Genomic DNA, 18,620 nt, shown 5'->3' with positions numbered 1-18,620 from the left:
TAACATCATTGAGATATTTGCATGGCTTTCCAGAGAGACCACTTTGAAATAAATCATATCTGAATCTTTAAGTTCTGATTTATTCGAAAGTTCAAACTTTCGTGGCACCTGGGTGGCTTAGTGGATAAAGCCTCTGCCTTTGGTTTGGGTCAGGATCTCAGGGTCCTGGGATCGAGCGTTGCATCAGGCTCTGTTTGGCAGGGAGCCTGCTTCCCTCTCTTTATGCCTGCTACTCTGCCTGCTTCTGTCCTCTTTCTCTCTCTCTCTCTCTGACAAATAAATACATAAAATTTAAAAAAAAAAAAAAAGTTCAGATTTTTATCTTTTTCATCCAGAAAGTTTCCTAGCATGCCAGTGCTGCTGAATCCCCAGCTACGTAGAGTTGGGAGAGTGCATTTGGTCCGTAGACTGGTGATCAGGAAAGAGTGCTTCTGGCCCTGGTTTTCCTTGACCAAGAGAATGATACTCATCTGGACCGTTGTGTCCTTTTCTAGAAAATGAGATGCTAGAATTAAGTGAACTCTGCATGTTTGATGGTGACCAATGTATTAGCCACTTGGGATAGATCGCAGTCTTCTAATAATTAGGAAGGTCACAGAAGGCTCTCACTAGTTAGGAGAGAAGACCCACATAAATAAAATAATGCATGGGCTTTAGTGACAACATTTCATTGCTGTTTAGGAGAGGTGTGAGTTAGTACCTCAGTCAGGGAAGAAAGTGTATGGAAGGAGATAGGCTTTTACAAGAAAGATTTTGTTTCGTGTGTTGAGAATATAGTTTTAGAAAAAAGCTTCAGAATTGTGAAGGTGCGCATAAGGATTTCAGAAATAATACTCTCTCAGAACTCCCCATCATCTCCCATCAGTGAAGATTTTGTTTCATGCAGAGAAGCTGCTCCAGAGACTGCCGTATGCCATCCTTCCCCAGATGGCTTCCAGCAGGTGCTCGTCTATTAAGAGAATGCTTTTTCCAGAGAAAACACAGACTCGCAGTTGCTGTGGGGGTGAAATAAAGATGAGTGATCCCATCTACGAAGAGGAGGAATGGAGCAGTTTTGAATAAAAATGGAAAGTAACCAATAAGCATAGGATACAAAACGGTTTTATGTCTATTCCAAAGAATGCGTATTTTAAAAAGTGGAAGATACAGAACTTGTCAGATTGGCAAGTGTCATGTAGCTGACTTTGCAGTATATGTTGATTGACAAAGATTTTATATCCTTTTAGTGATTTTTGCATAAATTATCTTACGATTCAGAGATGTGCACTAAGATTAATGTATCAGAGTGTGCAATTTGCAGTGTTGTTCTTAAAACTTGTTTTTAAAACTTTGAAGCAACCTAAGTGGCCCAGTAGATAATAAAGTAGTTAAATTATGGCATATATTAATGGGCAAAATGCCTTATAGTCATTCCTAAAGTTTTAAACACCATCTTTAAAGGAACACATAGGGACGCCTGGGTGGCTTAGTCCATTAAGCCTCTGCCTTCAGGTCAGGTCATCATCCCAGAGTCCTGGGATCCAGTCCCACATTAGACTCCTTGCTCAGGGACGCCTGGGTGGCTCAGTTGGTTAAGCAGCTGCCTTCGGCTCAGGTCATGATCCCAGCGTCCTGGGATCGAGTCCCACATCGGGTTCCTTGCTCCGCAGGGAGCCTGCTTCTCCCTCTGACTCTGCCTGCCACTCTGCCTGTGCTCACTCTTGCTCTCTCTCTCTCTCTGACAAATAAATAAATAAAATCTTAAAAAAAAAAAAAAAAAAAAAAAAAAGACTCCTTGCCCAGCGGAGAGCCTGCCTCTCCCTTTGCCTGCTGCTCCCCCTGCTTGTGCTCGAGTTCTCTTTCTCTCTCTGACAAATAAATGTAATCTTTTAAAAATAAATAAATAAAGGAATACACAGAAAAATGGTAATCTTCTCTAGTGTAACTGTAATTTTTCCATGAAATTCCAAGTATGAATGCCAAAACATTGATACTGTTATCCATGGGTGTTAAAGAGATTAAAAACATTTTTTGTGTAATTTCTAAATACAATAAGGTCCTTTATATTATAGGAGGATATAGTTTTTAACATATGGCAGATGTGTAACTTCTGAATGTCCCTCTCCATCTTTGTCTGGGTCTACACTTTTCCTGTCCTTTGTTCTAGAAGGCCGTTAAGCTTATCCTTGGCCAGAATTCTCACCTGGTAGCTTGCTAAGAGCCTGCTGGCCCTCATGTTTCCCCACCAGTTTCCTTTTTCCTTTTAGTTTTAATGATGTGTGTGTGTAAGGGTACAGACTGTTCTCTTTCCTTTGTTTTTCTGCTTGCAGTTTCGTTTATTGTATCTTGGGCACTGTCTCTAAACCTTTACACGTAACTTCATTTTTTTTTCTTTCTTGTCCTCTTGTCCCTTCTCTTGGGTTGCTGCTGCGGACAGTCCTCTTTTCTGTCTAACTCTTCCACTTGTGTCTCCCCCCTCCCCCCCGCTCCATTTTTCTCTTCAGATGAACCAGAAAAGGCCCTTGTTCGTAGCTAATAAATAATAATAATATTTTTGATAAACCTAAGACCGGAGGGGGGATTATGTCTTCCAATAAAATACAGACATAAGTCTGCCAGAGGTTCTTAATTAGAAGATATTCTGATTAAGATATTCTGATATTCAGTGCACCTAGATTTAAGGCTTTCAGCATCTAAAGGTCTTGAAAATACCTTGAAGTCTGCCTTCAGGATCTGTAGTGGTCTCCGTCACACCACAGCTACTTAAACAGAAGCATTCAAGAGAAAATTAAGAATTTGTCATTTTATGTCCTCTTTCAGAAGTACAGAGTATTTTAGAATCTTTTGTAATAACCATAGCCTTCCCTTAGTGTGGGAACTCTGTCACCACTTAACACTTTTATTTTTTTCATTTATACTTTTTTTTTTTTTTAAAGATTTTATTTATTTATTTAACAGAGATCACAAGTAGGCAGAGAGAGGCAGGCAGAGAGACTGGAAGGGAAGCAGGCTCCCTGCTGAGCAGAGAGCCTCCTTCCCTTCCTGTCATGCGGGGCTTGATCCCAGGACCCTGAGATCATGACCTGAGCCGAAGGCAGAGGCTTTAACCCACTGAGCCACCCAGGCACCCCTCATTTATACTTCCTAAAAATAGAAAACTATGTTGTAAGATCCAGGTGACAAGCCTGGAAACAAACTTTTGAAATACTGCCTGTGTACATCTCCACATTAGCAGTGAGGAGGACTCTCTCCCAGGAACAGGCTGCAGGCATTGTGTGTCTGGATTGAAATCTGGTGATACCAGAGCAGAGTAAGAGGAATGATTAGTTGAGAACAAGGTTCTGGAGGGACTGCTTAATGGTTTGCTTAATGGTTGATAAAATGGTGGAGGGGGGATACCATGCTCATTCTGCAGTGGAATTTGTTGCCAATGGCATATAGCAAGAGCTAGCCAAACCGTATGAGTAAATGGAGACCAATTGGAAAGGTCATGGGCAGTGACAATAGCTGGAAAACGATGCTGAGCTCTCCCAGTGGCCTTTATGGTTAGGTCAGCTCTTCTCTAAATAGAACGGTTTAGATCTTCCTGTTTCAAGGAAACTAGATTAGATAACCTGTCACAGTCTCTTGTAAGTCTCCCAGTCTGCCAGAGGTTCTTAATTAAAAGATATTCTGATAATCAGTGCACCTTATTAGTTGTATTTGTGCCAGCAGTTAAGGAAAGTGATAGAACCTTTTTCATTGTCAGAATAGCAGACACCTCTAGCATTCTAAGTTTTTGTTTCACTGTGGCCAGAAATTACCTCACAATATTTTTGGAATGGAATTTTATGGTATGACCAAACTATAGAGTTTAGGATGTTTACCATTTTACTTTGTGTTTTCCTAGATGGAAACATTGTACAGTTACCTCCTCAGTGTGTTGTCAGGGGTGGACCAGGATTTGGAGTGGGATATGTAGTTTCTGATAGGGTTTGGGCTTAGTCATTTAGCAGAGGCTTATTTGGACCATTATATTTCCACAAGTAGAATGAGTTCTTAGACTGAGGAAGCAAAATTCCATTCAGATCACCTCTGTATTTCTCTACTTTCATGACCTTGGTTTTTTGAATTTAGTTTCTGTCTCAGTTATATAATTGCTACTTTGTAGTGATCTATATCTTTGGAATTCCAGTAGAGAGAGAAACAAGGTTCTAGTGGGAAGGTTTCGTTAAAGTTTTTTTGTTTTGCTTTTTCAGTTTTTATAGATGATGCTATGAGAATGTAAGCCATTGTTAAAAGCTCCCTTTTTACTGCTGTTCTGAAAGTGAAATTTTGCAGTTACTTGTTTGTTTTAGAGTATAGATGGCAGCTGAAGGAGAACCTACTTTCTCAGAATATGGATACACTTTACGCTATTCTAATCAGCTCCACAAATTTATTAGCTACCATCTGTATACAGGGGATTACTCTAGGTGCTGGAGATACAGAGGTGAACAAATTCTCCTCTTGATCCTTATATTCTTTGAGGGGAAAAAAGAAAAAGCAAAAATTTAAAATGCCTGATAGCTTTATAGAGAATTGATGTGATAAAATTGACATAATAGCTACCTTAGATTAGGTGTTGAGCAAGGGCTTCTCTGACAAAGTAAATTTAAGCTTGAGGTTTAAATGAAAAGGGAAAAATAAGCCAGCCCTGATCCTCCAGTACCAGGGAGGAGAGCATTCCAAGCAGGAGAAATTGTGAGGGAAAAGGCCCTGAGGCAGATGGGAGCTTAGCATGCCCGAGAAAGGTGGAAGGGTGGGTGAACAGTGGAGTAGAAGAGAGGGTCCAAGTGGCAAGTAGGGTGAGGTCCTGTAGGGCTTTGTGGGCCAGGTGAAAGGCTTGAATTTTATTTTTAATGCAGTGGAAAAATCATTGAAAGGTTCTAAGCAGGTGTTAATGATCACTCTCTTATTGTGGGAGAAGAGTAGAAATACTGGTGGTTTGGATCAGGGTGCCAACATGGAGAAACTCTGATGTCTATAATACATTGTCTTGAAGAAGTTTGGCTGTATGAAGGAAAACACACAAATTGGGGGAGATAAAAGGAAGGTTTGTGTTTTACTACTGAAGCGGGAGATTCTGAAGGATGCCTGTGTGCTTGCTCTAGTTTACTACTGAAGCGGGAGATTCTGAAGGATGCCTGTGTGCTTGCTCTAGTTTACTACTGAAGCGGGAGATTCTGAAGGATGCCTGTGTGCTTGCTCTAGTTTACTACTGAAGCGGGAGATTCTGAAGGATGCCTGTGTGCTTGCTCTAGTTTACTACTGAAGCGGGAGATTCTGAAGGATGCCTGTGTGCTTGCTCTAGTTTACTACTGAAGCGGGAGATTCTGAAGGATGCCTGTGTGCTTGCTCTAGGGAGTTGTCCAGAAAATGAGGGAAATCTTGGTGATGCTGGGGATCAGGAGGGGGCTTGAAGTCACAGTGCCTCTGAGATGTTAGAAGGGACAAGATCAGAACACAAATGGAGGACTTGTGTTTTGGAAGACCTTAAATATTTGAGTGAACAGTTGAGGCAGGAAAAATGAGCATGTGTGCTGGGAGGATTTTGATGGCAAAAATGAAGAATCCTGCCCATTGGCCCATAATTTCTCAAAGAAAACGGGCAGGGCTTTTAAGTCAGAGTGAAAATGGAGGAGCAAAGGGAACAGAAGATTTGCAGAATAACGGTAAAATGCCTGAGTCATTGGAGAACGGGGAACAGGCCATCAGTGAAAGGAGAAAGGAAGATTACTGGTGATGTTGAACCCACAGAAGGTTACTGAGCATACTTTTAAAAGTTGGTGCAGATGCTGTGTGTCTCCTCCCTGCCAGCCCAGTAGATACAAACTCCATGAAGGCAGGCCCTGGTTCTGTTGTACTAACATTCTTTCTTCCCTCCTCGGGGTTTGAGACACTGCCTGCTCTATATTGAGGTGAGGGCGTGAACAAGCGAATGAATGAGTGTTTAATGGCACCTTCAAGTCCAACTACAGCGGATGTGAATGATGGGTTTCCTTGTTATAGTTGGGTGTTTTGGAGGGGCGAGGGCACAGGATTTGCAGAGGGTTGTTACAAAGCGATCATGGTGATGGCTCTTAAATCTTAAACTGAGCAAGGATGGGTGAAGATAGGAGGGCTAGTAGGCGGGAAGAAAAGGGAGGGTCAGTGGATTTGCATTCATAGGAGACTGTGGTGGCCAGAGGTGTCTGTGATCTTGGAGGTGAAGCTGTCTGTAAGATGACGAAGTTCGGGTATGTTCTGGCAGTGTGAATGAGATGAGATAGAGGAAGGGGACACTGAGAGGAAGCTTCAGGGACTGAGACGACAGAGGGTGAGGAGTGTGGTCTGTATGGGTGATAGCTAATGTCTCTATAAATGATGAGAGATAGAGACAGACAGAGAGACAGATTTGGGGGCCAGATGCTGAAGTTCTAAGTGATAGAAGAACCTAGTGGTCAGATTGGCCCTATTATTGGAAAAACCCCTGTTAACAGTCTGTAATATCTAAATTCATTCACCTTCATTCTGCTCTTACCAGAATAAAAATAGTAGTGAGCTTTTCCTCCCTTCCCCCTCCGCCCCAGGAGGGCCTTGCCTCTGTACAAGCTTGCTTCTATCAGATTTGTCCATTTCCTTCTTGAAACTGGCTTATATCAGTTTTAATTCTGCCTTTGGCGATTCGTTATTATATAATCTTCCCATTTGCTATATAAAAATTCTGCCTAACTTGCTCTTTAGATTAGTTCCTACTTAATTATAGTAGGTGACCTCTAGCTTTTAAGCTGGTTATTAATTTTGACATCTTCTTGGCATTAGCTCCGTTCCTCCTTTTTTGGATTGTTACCATAATGAAAACGTGTATCCTTCTTGGCTTCCTCTATCTTTAGTTAAACTGTGATTCTTCTAAAAACAAATAAGAGTAATGTCTTAGTTCCCTTTGAAAAACTTGTTCACTGTAATTTAAGATTTGTTTCATATTTCTGGTGTTGTGAAAACCTTATTGCTAGAAGGAATGTCACATATATCACCCAGTTACCTCATTTTAGGGATAGTAAAAACGAGGCTCAGGAAGGTAGAGATAAATCAATACTAACTAGTTGCAGAATCTGACTTCTGGTTTCCAGTCCAGTATTTCACCCCATCCCAAATGCAATTAGAATGGTCTTTTTAGTAGTAAATGTTAGAGTAACTATATTTGCTATTTCCTGCATGATGGGGTTATGGGAAACCCAAAATCCAGTCATCAACACAGCCTCTAATGCTCTGGACAGTTGCTAAAGGATTCAGAGACGAGGAGGTAGGGGCAGATATTTTCATTCTTAGGACAAGGAAAGTGAGATGAAGTTACTTGCCTAAGCTCATGAAGCTGATAGTAAACTTGAGTGCTTACTGTGGGCTGGTTGCTGGTCAGGTGCTATACGTAGATTCGTTGACTCTTCATAACAGCCCTATGATGTGTAGATACCAATATTTAACCTAGCTTTATGAAGAAAGAAAGAGAGAAAGAAAGAAAGGAAGGAAGGAAAGAAAAAGGCAAAGAGATTCAGTAATTCTTGGCCGAGGTTCACAGAGTACAACCCAAGCAGCCTTACTGGAGCCTCATCTTGTAACCATGACTTTGTTTACTCAGAGTGGCCGTGTGTTTCTCTACTGCTCTGACCATGAGAATGAATACTGCCTGATTTCAGACACTGTGGTAATAAGAATGATCAGGAAAGTGAAAGATAAATTGTGGAGAAAGGAAAGAGATTATAATCTTCCAAGGATGAAACTACAGGAGAGTAGATTTAAGGCTGCAGGTCTTAATCTGCTAGGTTGGTAGCAGGGTTTGGCTGTGGAAGGATAACACTTCACCTTTTCTTAGTTATAAATGAACTTTTCTTATCCGTCCAGCCCATTCCTCAGATTCCATATTGTCAGAGAGAAAGGAAGAAACAGAAAAGAGGACCCCTTGTTGAGTTTAGATCTCCTGAACACACACAGGATCAGTCAGAAGTTCCCATGACACAGGGCATTGACAGTGAGCTCCTTGGTCTGTTCCTCACCTAAGAAGAGACCGGCCCAGGTCCATCTCTCCTGAGTCGGAAAGGCTCAGCTCTCTGAAGAGACTTCTGCCCGGGTGCAGGCTGCCACGGGCTGGGCCTGGCTGCTGAGGTAAGATGAAACTCTCCCTGAGCGTGTGCTCATGCGCAAAGCTGGCAGGATGGCTGTCGCTGCCGAAGCTGGCGGCATCCCCACCCACTGGACCATCCCAACCCTGGTCACCTCCTGCATGCTAGAATTATTACTCTTAAAAAAGGTGTAGTCTGAGACACTGCTGTAGGGATGATAAGATGCAATCTTTAATAAATATATTTTGAACAGTTATATATACTTTACAAAATAGAATTAATCAGTTTGCTTTTGAATTCTCTACTTTATGTGGGCATCTATCATGAAGATGGAATATCAGAATAATTGAATATATTCACTTACTGTTTTCTCACAGGAATTCGTAAACTTAAAATTAAATTGCATCAGCCACAACTGCCTCAACCATCTGCAGTACAAGCGCATTTTACCCCGGGATAGAGCTACCATTTTTGCCCTTGGTGCTGCTGTTTGCCTACTTACCTTAGGGTGGATTTACCGTGTTTCATGAGACACTTGTTTGACTTCTCATTTCACAAGATTATTCTGAAGGAAATTTCTGTATTGATAACTGGACCTAGGTATTTCATTGTCCACAAATTTGATCATTAAAAATATCCTCGGGCGCCTGGGTGGCTCAGTGGGTTAAGCCGCTGCCTTCGGCTCAGGTCATGATCTCAGTATCCTGGGATCGAGTCCCGCATCGGGATCTCTGCTCAGCAGGGAGCCTGCTTCCCTCTCTCTCTCTCTGCCTGCCTATCTATCTACTGTGAACTCTCTCTGTCAAATAAATAAATAAAATCTTTAAAAAAAAAAAAAATATCCTCACAAGTAAGAGGTGATGAATTTTTCCCACTTTTATTTACGTACTGACCCCAGTATCAGAAGTACTCAAAAGTGTGTACAACTCTGTACAGATCCCCTCCTGGGATTAGACAACAGAAACAGGCTAAAATAAAAACCAGTTTTCAGCATGACTTGATGTTGATGTCATTTACTTTCTCTGCCTATTAGCCTGTGGGTCAAAAAATTCGTTATTCCAGAACAGTTGAGATTGGAGTATAACAAGCAAAAGCATGGCATATTTTTCTGTTTTAATAGTCTGTTCTTTTACTTTTTAAGATACGTAGTCTTTTTGGTGGTTTTTTTTTTTTTTTTTTAACCTCAACTAAGTACGATTTGGATTCCTCCTCCAGAGTTAAAAATGAGCTGATTCCCTTCTGCTGAAAGACCGAGGGTGAGGTGGTGAGCTGTTTCGCTAAACCTTTATTCCTAACATCCTCCCTTTTACAAGTGCCTGAAGTCATGCCAGAGAATAATTGTCTAAAAGATTTGAAAGCGTTCTGAATTGTATCTGGTCAAATCACTGAAATATATATATGATTAGAAAATGTCTGGTGAATAAAATCTTAAATCATGTAGATTAAAAATGACTTGCTACTTCCACTTACCGTGTTTTCATAAAAGCAGTTTTCAAAATATGTTTTCTTAAAATATCTTCAAAATAGTTCCTGGTTGAATGGAAACAAGTGTTGGGAAAATTCTCTTACTGCAGACGTATTCATTAGTGTGGTGATAGCATTGCCAAAAGGAAGGAAAACGTGCCAGGGCAAACACACTCAGTCCTGAGAATGTTCCTTCTCTGAATTCTGAATTCCTAGCCTGTTCTTTCTCTGTCTCCTCCCCTTCTCGTCCAGAAGTGCCATTGTTGCCATTGTTATCTAGAATGTGAGTGGCTTTGCCAGAAACGCTCTCCACAGCTTGTCTGAGAGCAAAGGTAAAGGAGATACACTCCTGTTTATTTGCTTTGGGTGTTTTTCTAACAGTTGAAAAAGCCTGGTATAGGAAGAGATCATTGTGGTCTGGAGATTGTTTTTTGGGTAGAATCGGTCTGGCTGAATTTGTTCCTCCAAGGCAAGGTTATAAACTCTGTTTCTACCTACTTTGGAGTAGTCCATGGATTTTGTATCTCTTTGTGATATTTTAGCATGTTGTTAGCCTCCTTGTATTACATGCTCCAGAATATTTCTGTACCTAAAAATGTGCCTTGCAGAATTCATTTCCTTTATGGACTTAACTATTGACATTTTCTCTAAACTCCTCTGTTGCCAGAGCTCTGGCCATTGTTACTAAATCCTAGATTGTTAAGAGTTGATAGTCCCTTTATTAACGGAATGAAGAGTGGAGATTTTGGAGATCATACAGTCTGGCTATTCCATGTGAAAACCTAGACCCACAGAAGTGAAGTGATCTAGCCAGGGCCTGCAGTTAATAGCAGGGTTGGGACCAGAACTCAAGTCCCTGTGAATCCTTTCCTATTTCCCATCTGAGTTTGCCCTCTGTCTCAGAGCGCAGATGATGTTTTATACTTAGCAGGGGCACTGGGGATTAGGCTCCAACCCATTTATTACTAAGAGTATGTTTACTAAGTCCTTTTTGGCACTATTATGTATTCTTGGATTCAGCCAAGCCAGAATCTTGACTTAATTGAAAACAGTGTGGAAACTCTATTGATTCCAAATGTAATCTCCAGACCTTGTACCAGGAGGGAGGCACCTTAATCTTTCAGAGACTGTTTTGGTAAACATTTAAAGCTCTTTTGACCCTAGCTATTTTATTAACACCTTTGGGGTTCCCTGCGCCATCAGATTGTTTAAACTTCATTTTTACTGTGGGAGAGACAGCCCACTCCATTTTGCTTGAGACCTTTGTTCTGTCCCCAGCACTAAGGTGCTGTGACCTGATTGAGCTGTTTCCTTATTCACCTGTTTTGTTTTGTTTTGTTTTTTTAGAGATAAGACTTCTGTTAGAAACAAAAATTTTAAAAAGGGATTTATTTATCACTGTTTTAGCTAAGTCTCTGGCTTCCCACCTCAGAATGATTTAAAATCCGTACCCTTAAAAGGGCCCACAAATGCTCATCACCTCTCTGACCTCGCTTCTTGGCTTCTCCTTACTCACTGCTTCAGCCTCACCAGTCTCTCTGCTGGTCTTCAGACACAGCAAGCAAAGTCCTGATGCATTTTGCGCTTGGCTGTTAGTGCTGTATAGATGCTCTTCCCCTAGATACTGAATGATTCCTCCCTTACCTCCTTCTAATTGACACCTCCTCCCTGAGGCCCTCCTTGACCATCCCATTTACAACTGCAGCCCCCACCCCAGCATTCCTGTCTGGCACCTTCTAGCAGAGTACTTCTGTTCATAAAGAGCTCTCCAGGGGCTTCTTGGATTGTAGCACTGGGGGGGTTGCTTTCCTAGGTGTTACTCATGAACCATGTAGCAGAAGCAGGATTTTAAGCATCAAGAACGAATTCTAAGTTTTTAATTGTGTCCTCAAGCCAAAGTACTTTTCATATAATAGAATGAGTCTCTTGAATTAAACCATCTAGTGGCTAAACACCAGTGTTTCCCACTCATCTGGCAGTTTCTCGACAGTTGTAATAGCAGTAGATTCCCATTTGTAACTGATCTGGAGGATCACATGCCTTATAACCTGAAGATCTTTTTTGATTTGGGGGGGGGGGTAATGAATTTACTTAAACAAGAACGTGTAAGATCTGAGATCAAATAAAATAGTTGATTTTCCTTAAAATGGTTCAGCATTAGATAACCTATGTATAATTGGGTCTGCTTTAGTATGTTTGCTACTGCTTGTAATTTTTTTTTTAACTTGAAAGGGTTTTTTTTTCCCCCAACTATTAAAATGACACAATATAGAAATTTTGGAAAGTCCGGAGAGTAATACTAATGAGGGAGTCTCTCTAAGTTGACTATTATTGACACATGGTTGTTTCCTTCTAGCTTTTTTGACGTTACTGTGATCCTACTTTGGGTATGGGATTGGGGAGCGGGGTGGTGATGCCATTTGAAAACTATAATGGAGACAGTATTCCCACCATGAAGAATTAACCACTGTTAAGTTGTATATGTTTGCTTCTAGTGTCCCACCTATGTGCACACTTAAAAAAAAAAAAGAACAAATAATATACAAGCCCATTACCTCTTTTTAAAAGAAATAGTGTTGTAGATAGATTCATCTTTAATCACCATTCCCATTCTGTTCCCTGTTCCCACATGATCTTGACCCTGCGCCCTCACTGAAATAGTTGATTACTTTGGTAAGTTCGTTTTATGTTGGTCCGTACAGTTTTCTGTACTTTTGTTATCATAGAGATAGGTAGCCTTGCCTTGTTGGAGTGTATCTAAATGGTATCATGCTACAAATACTATTCTGCAACTTTTTTTTTTTCCTCCCCTCAGCTATGGTTCTATCCAAATTGATACTTAGCTAGTTCATTACCATAGGACTCCCAGCATATAGATGTACTACAGTCTGTCCAGTCCCTTTGATAGGATTGCATTTGGTTCTTGGCATTTAAAATAATGCTGGGACAAATACCCTCATGGTTCTTCATGGATACATTTATTAGTGTTTTTCCAAGCTCATATAGAATTATTATCCTCTTAACATTAAGACATGAACATTTATATTGGCTTAGTTTAATCTCTTCAATAAACACGTACTTAAATCTAGACTTGGAAGCAACTTATTTCCTTAATGAAAAATTAATACGAAATAGTAATTGGATATAAGTCATTTCTTTTTACATCAGAGTAATCTAAACATTGCATGGGCTCTCGAGAGAATTAGAGAAAACAAGCTATTTCAACATGAAAGAGTAAAAAACAAAATTTAGAAGCATAGTTAGTATTGGAGTGACTAGAGCAAGCAAAGACTGAAATACATAACCAGGATTTTGTGTATCTGTTTCCTGAGTCTAGAGAAGTTCTTTTCCGAGATGACCTTTGTTGAAACTCGTCCTTGAGGACCCTCCTCCAATGCCCCTTCTCAGTACTCCCTGGTACCTTCCTCTTTCCCTCTCATACCCTCAACTCTTGTCAGTTCTTTGTGCGCTCTGTCCTTACTGACTTGTGTCCCGTCCCGCCCCTGTGGTGACCTCCTGGGCAAAGTATGCTGCCTGGCTACCTTGATGCCCTGAACCAGCACAGTGCTAGACAAACAGGTGTTAACCAAGTATATTTTGAATGAAAGAAAAAGAAATGGAAGGTGGGGTGGGGGGAGGGGTGAAAGAGGGTGGGATTGGGAGGGACATAGTGACTCACTGTAGTAGGGAACTTCAATTTATTGGAAGTATGAAATGGCATAAAGAAGTCTCGAGATAAGGATGATAAAATGACAGCTTTGACAGTGGACCTCTTCTTTAGCATATTGTCATTTGCATATATATAAACTGATTAAATCACTGATTTTTTTTAAGGTATTTTTTTTCAGAGATTTTATTTATTTATTAGAGATCACAGCAGGCAGAGAGAGAAGGAAGCATGCTCCCCACAGAGGAGAGAGCCCAATGTGGGGCTCAGTCCCAGGACCCTAGGATCATGACCTGAGACAAAGGCAGAGACTTGAACCCACTGACCCACCCAGGCACCCCAAATCACTGATTCTTTTTTTTTTTTTTTTAAGATTTTATTTATTTATTTGACAGAGATCACAAGTAGGCAGAGAGGCAGGCAGAGAGAGAGGAGGAAGCAGGCTTCCTGCTGAGCAGAGAGCCCGCTGCAGGGCTTGATCCCAGGACCTTGGGATCATGACCTTGGGATCATGACCTGAGCCGAAGGCAGAGGCTTTAACTCACTGAGCCACCCAGGCGCCCCCAAATCACTGATTCTTAATTAGAGAAAAAATAAGTTTCTCCTTGGAACTTAAATGTCAATATATTTGTTAAAGTCTAGTAGATAGTAGAGCATGTGACCCTTGATCTCAGGGTTGTGAGTTCAAGTACTGCATTGGGTGTGGAGATTACTTAAAAATAAAATCTTTTTTAAAAATTACAAATACATAATTTGTTAAATTCTCTCCTTGTTTTTCTAGAATAAACCAAAAATTTGAATCCCTGACAGATAGAGCCATCTGACAGATTTTTTTTTTTTTTAAACTCCTTGCCTCATTTCTTGGTTGCCCCAATTTTAATCAAAAAACTGGGTTTCCTGGAATGAGTAGACTAAAGTTAAAGGAAATATTTTGGTCACCATTCTTATGAAATCCTTCGTGGTTTGGAAGCGGTGCTTCTTTAGTGTTTCAGCAGCTTCATTCATGTTCCCCACACGGTGTAGCCCAGCAGTATACCAGTAACTGAGCAGCAGAAGGAGAAGTTCAAATGCAGAACCTCTAAATTTAGAGATTGAACATAAAACCTTTGGGAGGGAAGTCAGAGTAGCTTTCTTAACTTTCTGATAAAAGGAATCAGCACCAGTTACAACCTATTTAGGACTACGTGTTTTCTTGGCAGGTACCCTTCATAGCTCAGAAAAGTCTCTCAATGATTATTCTGTATATAAGAAGCTGCATTGCTCTCAAAGTTTGCTCATTTTTTTAAATAGAACTCTGATGTGCTTTAAGTAATTGACACTATCAGGAGAATATTTTGTCTTATCAGTAACCAAGCATATAAAAGTAATCAGTATGGGTATCATCAACTTTTTCCAATACTGAAATTGTTTCCAGTACTGAAATACTTAAAAACGAATTGTTCTCTGGACACTTTTTTGCTGCTAATTAACATCTCTTTTTACAGGATTCATGAATAAAATTTTCCATCCCAACATTGATGAAGCGTAAGTAACTGTTTAAAAATGTTTAAATCTTAGCAGCAACTGCTCTTTTTAGCGTTCATCTCTCTCTCTCCATTATTAAAAATTATCTTTTTCTCAATTATCTTTTTGGATTTTATCAGCGGAGAGGACTGTGTGGCCACTTACACTATTGGAGTCCAGGGTTCTGATACTCAAAACCACTTAGTGCACGTCCTGCTGTTGGGCTGCTTAGTTTTTCCATTGTCGTGCATGGGCCCTTCATTCCCTGTGAGACCTAGCTAGCATTTGCCCTGCTCCACGGCTCTGTTCTCTTCGTGTGGACACAATTCACAGATCAGTTTTCTGTATACAAATGTACTGTTTCCAGCCCCTAAGTGTTTCTGGGTTCTTGAGAGTAAAGCAAACGTGAATGGCTATAGTTTCATTTCAGTTAATGACTCTTACATACCTTTCTTTCCTTCCTAATATTTTATTAGTGACGCTTTAAAATGTGCCTCCTGTTGTGTACTTCTGATGCTGTTGGCAGTACATGATTTTTTTGTTCCACAGTTTTTCCTCGTCACAGCACTAAATTCTGCTGTTAGACACATAACCCAGGAGGTATTCTGAGCTCTGAGCGGGTCATGCACATACATCATGCCCCGTTGTCCGCACATATTCTGTGTCCGTCACCAGGGCATGATCCACAAGGATGCTTTGTTAGTCACCATGGCACAGTCAGATGCAGGAATTGAATACAGCCCCGTACTACTAAATCTACTGCCACATTCAGCCCCACGTATTTTTTTGGCACTACCCGCCCCCGCCCCCCGGTCAGTGAAGGATCATCAGCCCAGGACCATGTATTGCATTTACTTGTCATGTTTCTTTAAACTACTTAATCTGGAATAGTTCCTCAGCTTTTTTAAAGTTGATGTTTTAAAAGAATATAGATCAGTTATTTTAAAGACTGCCCCCCAGTTTGGGGTTGTGTGGGGTTTCCTCCTCATTAGAGCCAGAGGATGCACGTTAGGCCTGAAGTGCCACGTCCTGGGCAGGTGCACAGGGTTGTCTGCTTCACCCTCTGCCGGGTCCTCCCTGTGAATCCTCAGCACCTGCTTAAGGTGTTGTCTGGTTTCTCCATTGTGGGTTTTCCCTTTCAGTCTGTAAGGAAACACTTAAGATTTCGTATATATTCTGCTCCTCATCATACTTTCCCTAATTGGGATTCTTTCTTTTTCTTTTTCTTTCTCTTTTCTTTTTTCTTTCTTTCTTTCTTTCTTTTTTTTTTTTTTTTGTCTTGTGTTGTTTTTTGATGATCTATTAAAGGTACTTTTCTTGATAAGTAAAATTAGTTGCCAGTTACATGTGACTAGCTTTCTGATTTTTTTAAAAAATGCCATTCTTTCCATCTGTTTCAGGTCAGGAACTGTGTGTCTAGATGTAATTAATCAAACTTGGACAGCTCTCTATGGTGAGTTTGGCCATGGAATATTTTTTAGAGATGTTGAGACACTGCCTAAAAAATGTTGTTTGGCACTTCTTCTCTGGTTTAGGATGTTTTGTTGGGAATGGGAAGGGATGATGAGGGCCTGGATGGGAAAGTTTTATGAGTGAAAAAAAATTTTCTCTGAAGTACGAACTTCGATTTAGCAGTGGAAGTTTAAAATAATCTTGTGGGATTCTGCACTTAAGGTGTAGTGATGTACGAATGCAGACTACAAATACACACATGTAAACATTGTGTGTGTGTGTGTGTGTGTGCGCGCGCGCGTGCGCGCAGAAGCATACTATCTACCTGTTCACTTGTAATACCTTTGAATTTTGGAAAAACTCCTAGGAATATCCCTGTGAAGTGAGATGGTATATTAAGAAGTTTGGGAGTCTTCTGTTTTGAAGTTCAAAATCTCATTATGAAACAAAGAATAATTTAACCTTGCCTCAATCCTAAAATCAACATCTCTTCTTACAATGAATCATGATACATCGCGATACAATGCTAAGTATCACAGAGAGATACAAGGAGAATCATGCCTTCTCTCCCTGAGTTTGTAACTTGGAGAGTTAAGAATGTTTTGAAATATACTTAATTAGGGGTACAACAAACGGATCTGTATACCCCCACATGTCCAAGTTCTCAGGTGTCACAGACTCTTTGCTCTCATGCCCCTCTCCATGAGGCTTCCCCTGATGCTCCAGCTGCAGGCAATCTCTGCACATTCCTGCATTTTATATCCCTTTTTTCGTGGCCCACTTTTGCTTTGTACCTGTGTGTGTTGTTCATGCCTTTTTGTGCCACTAGATGATTTCCTGCCACATGGGTCACTGGGGCGCATGTGTGATTGGTCAGTATGTCCCAGCACTTCCTTATACAGCACCTTGTACCCATGTGTGGTGAAAGAATGGAAGATGCAGGGGCGCCTGGGTGGCTCAGTGGGTTGGGCCACTGCCTTTGGCTCAGGTCATGATCTTAGGGTCCTGGGATCGAGTCCCGCATCAGGCTCTCTGCTCAGCGGGGACCCTGCTTCCCTCTCTTTCTCTCTCTCTCTCTGCCTGCCTCTCCGTCTACTTGTGATCTCTCTCTGTCAAATAAATAAATAAAATCTTTAAAAAAAAAAAAAAAAGAATGGGAGGTGCACATAATGAACAGCTGTCCAGAGGTCCAAGGAGATCACTGTAGGCAGGGCTTAACCAGAGGTGACCTTTCTTACCGAACAGTGGGGAGACATCTTACTCCAGCCGTAATCTGCAAGCTACCTTGCCAGACATGCCTGTAACTAGATGCATCAGACTCATGGCAGAAGGTTGGTCACCGGCAGCACACGGTTAATCCTTTTTTTTTTCTTTATTTTGCTTTTTTCTCCTGTTCTCCCATTCAAAAATTATTTCCTCTGCCTGGAGTTGTCGTCCCTAGTCTTTGTATGGCTGGGCTCCTTCTTTTCTCCCCTCAGACATCTCTCAGAGAAGCCTTCTTGCCTAGATACTGCATGTAAAACAGCATTTCTCCATAGCATAGCACTCTGTTTTAAAAATCTGTCTTTAAAACCAGCATTTATTGTTTGTCTTACTAGATTGTAAGCTCCACAAGAGCAGGGACTGTGTGTGTGTGTATATGTGTACACACTGGTATACAAATGCCCAAACAGTGCATGGTGTACATAAGGGTTCAGATATTTGTTGAGCTAGTGACTGGATTAATCATGCCTCATATTGTTAAACATGAGAATTTTAGGGATACGACAGCTTATAAGGAGATGAGGCAACAAGAAAGAACATACACTTTGAGGTTAGTTAAATGGGTTCCTTTTAAATTCGGGGTTTTTTTTTGTTTTGTTTTGTATTGTTTTTTGTAAAAATGTCTCATGGCAGGCTGCCTGGAATAGCTGATGTAATGATTTATTTTCTTAAACTGCATTCACATTTTAGAAATGTACATAATAATACTGTGAGCTGGTTCCAATTACAGTAAAATAAACTGGACTCAACTAATTCTTTTACTGTTGACCAGAAAAGCTTTGTGGAAGAGATTTGCTGATTCTCAAGTACTTCACATCTCAGAAACAGATTTTTTAAAATAACAGCTTATTGAATTATAGCTTACACACCTGAAACTCACTCATTTAAAGCATGTAATTTGATAGTTTTTAAGCAAACTCAGTTGTATACAAGCATTACCACATTTTCATCATAGATTTTCTTCACCTTAAAAAAAAAAAATTCCCTTAGGGGCGCCTGGGTGGCTCAGGTCTGTTGGTGAAGCAGCTCAGGTCATGATCCCAGAATCCTGGGATCATGTCCCGCATCGGGCTCCTAGCTCCATGGGGAGCCTGCTTTTTCCCTCTGACCTTCTCCCCTCTTGTGCTCTCTCTCTCTCAAATAAATAAAATTAAAAAAAAAAAAATCCCTTAGTT

The 18,620-nt window shown here is 40.7% G+C and overlaps 1 protein-coding gene across 2 annotated transcripts in view; it reads left to right on the top strand.

The window, feature by feature from the left end:
* The window catches only part of UBE2H (ubiquitin conjugating enzyme E2 H), a 104,518-nt gene that overhangs the window by 63,640 nt on the left and 22,258 nt on the right, over positions 1-18,620 (top strand). Inside the window, exons 4-5 of one of the 2 annotated variants that reach the window (XM_059171851.1) lie at positions 14,712-14,751; positions 16,131-16,183. The exons of the other annotated variant lie outside the window; for it this stretch is intronic. Of the exons in view, the coding sequence (XP_059027834.1) occupies positions 14,712-14,751; positions 16,131-16,183 (93 nt within the window). The remainder of the gene's footprint in view (positions 1-14,711; positions 14,752-16,130; positions 16,184-18,620) is intronic. 2 annotated transcript variants of the gene reach the window in all.

This window comes from Mustela lutreola, chromosome 4 (genome assembly GCF_030435805.1).
Source record: "Mustela lutreola isolate mMusLut2 chromosome 4, mMusLut2.pri, whole genome shotgun sequence".
Classification (NCBI taxonomy): Eukaryota; Metazoa; Chordata; class Mammalia; order Carnivora; family Mustelidae; genus Mustela; species Mustela lutreola.
The sequence above is the reverse complement of the archived record's forward strand: the minus strand, read 5'-3'. Positions and strand labels throughout refer to the sequence as shown.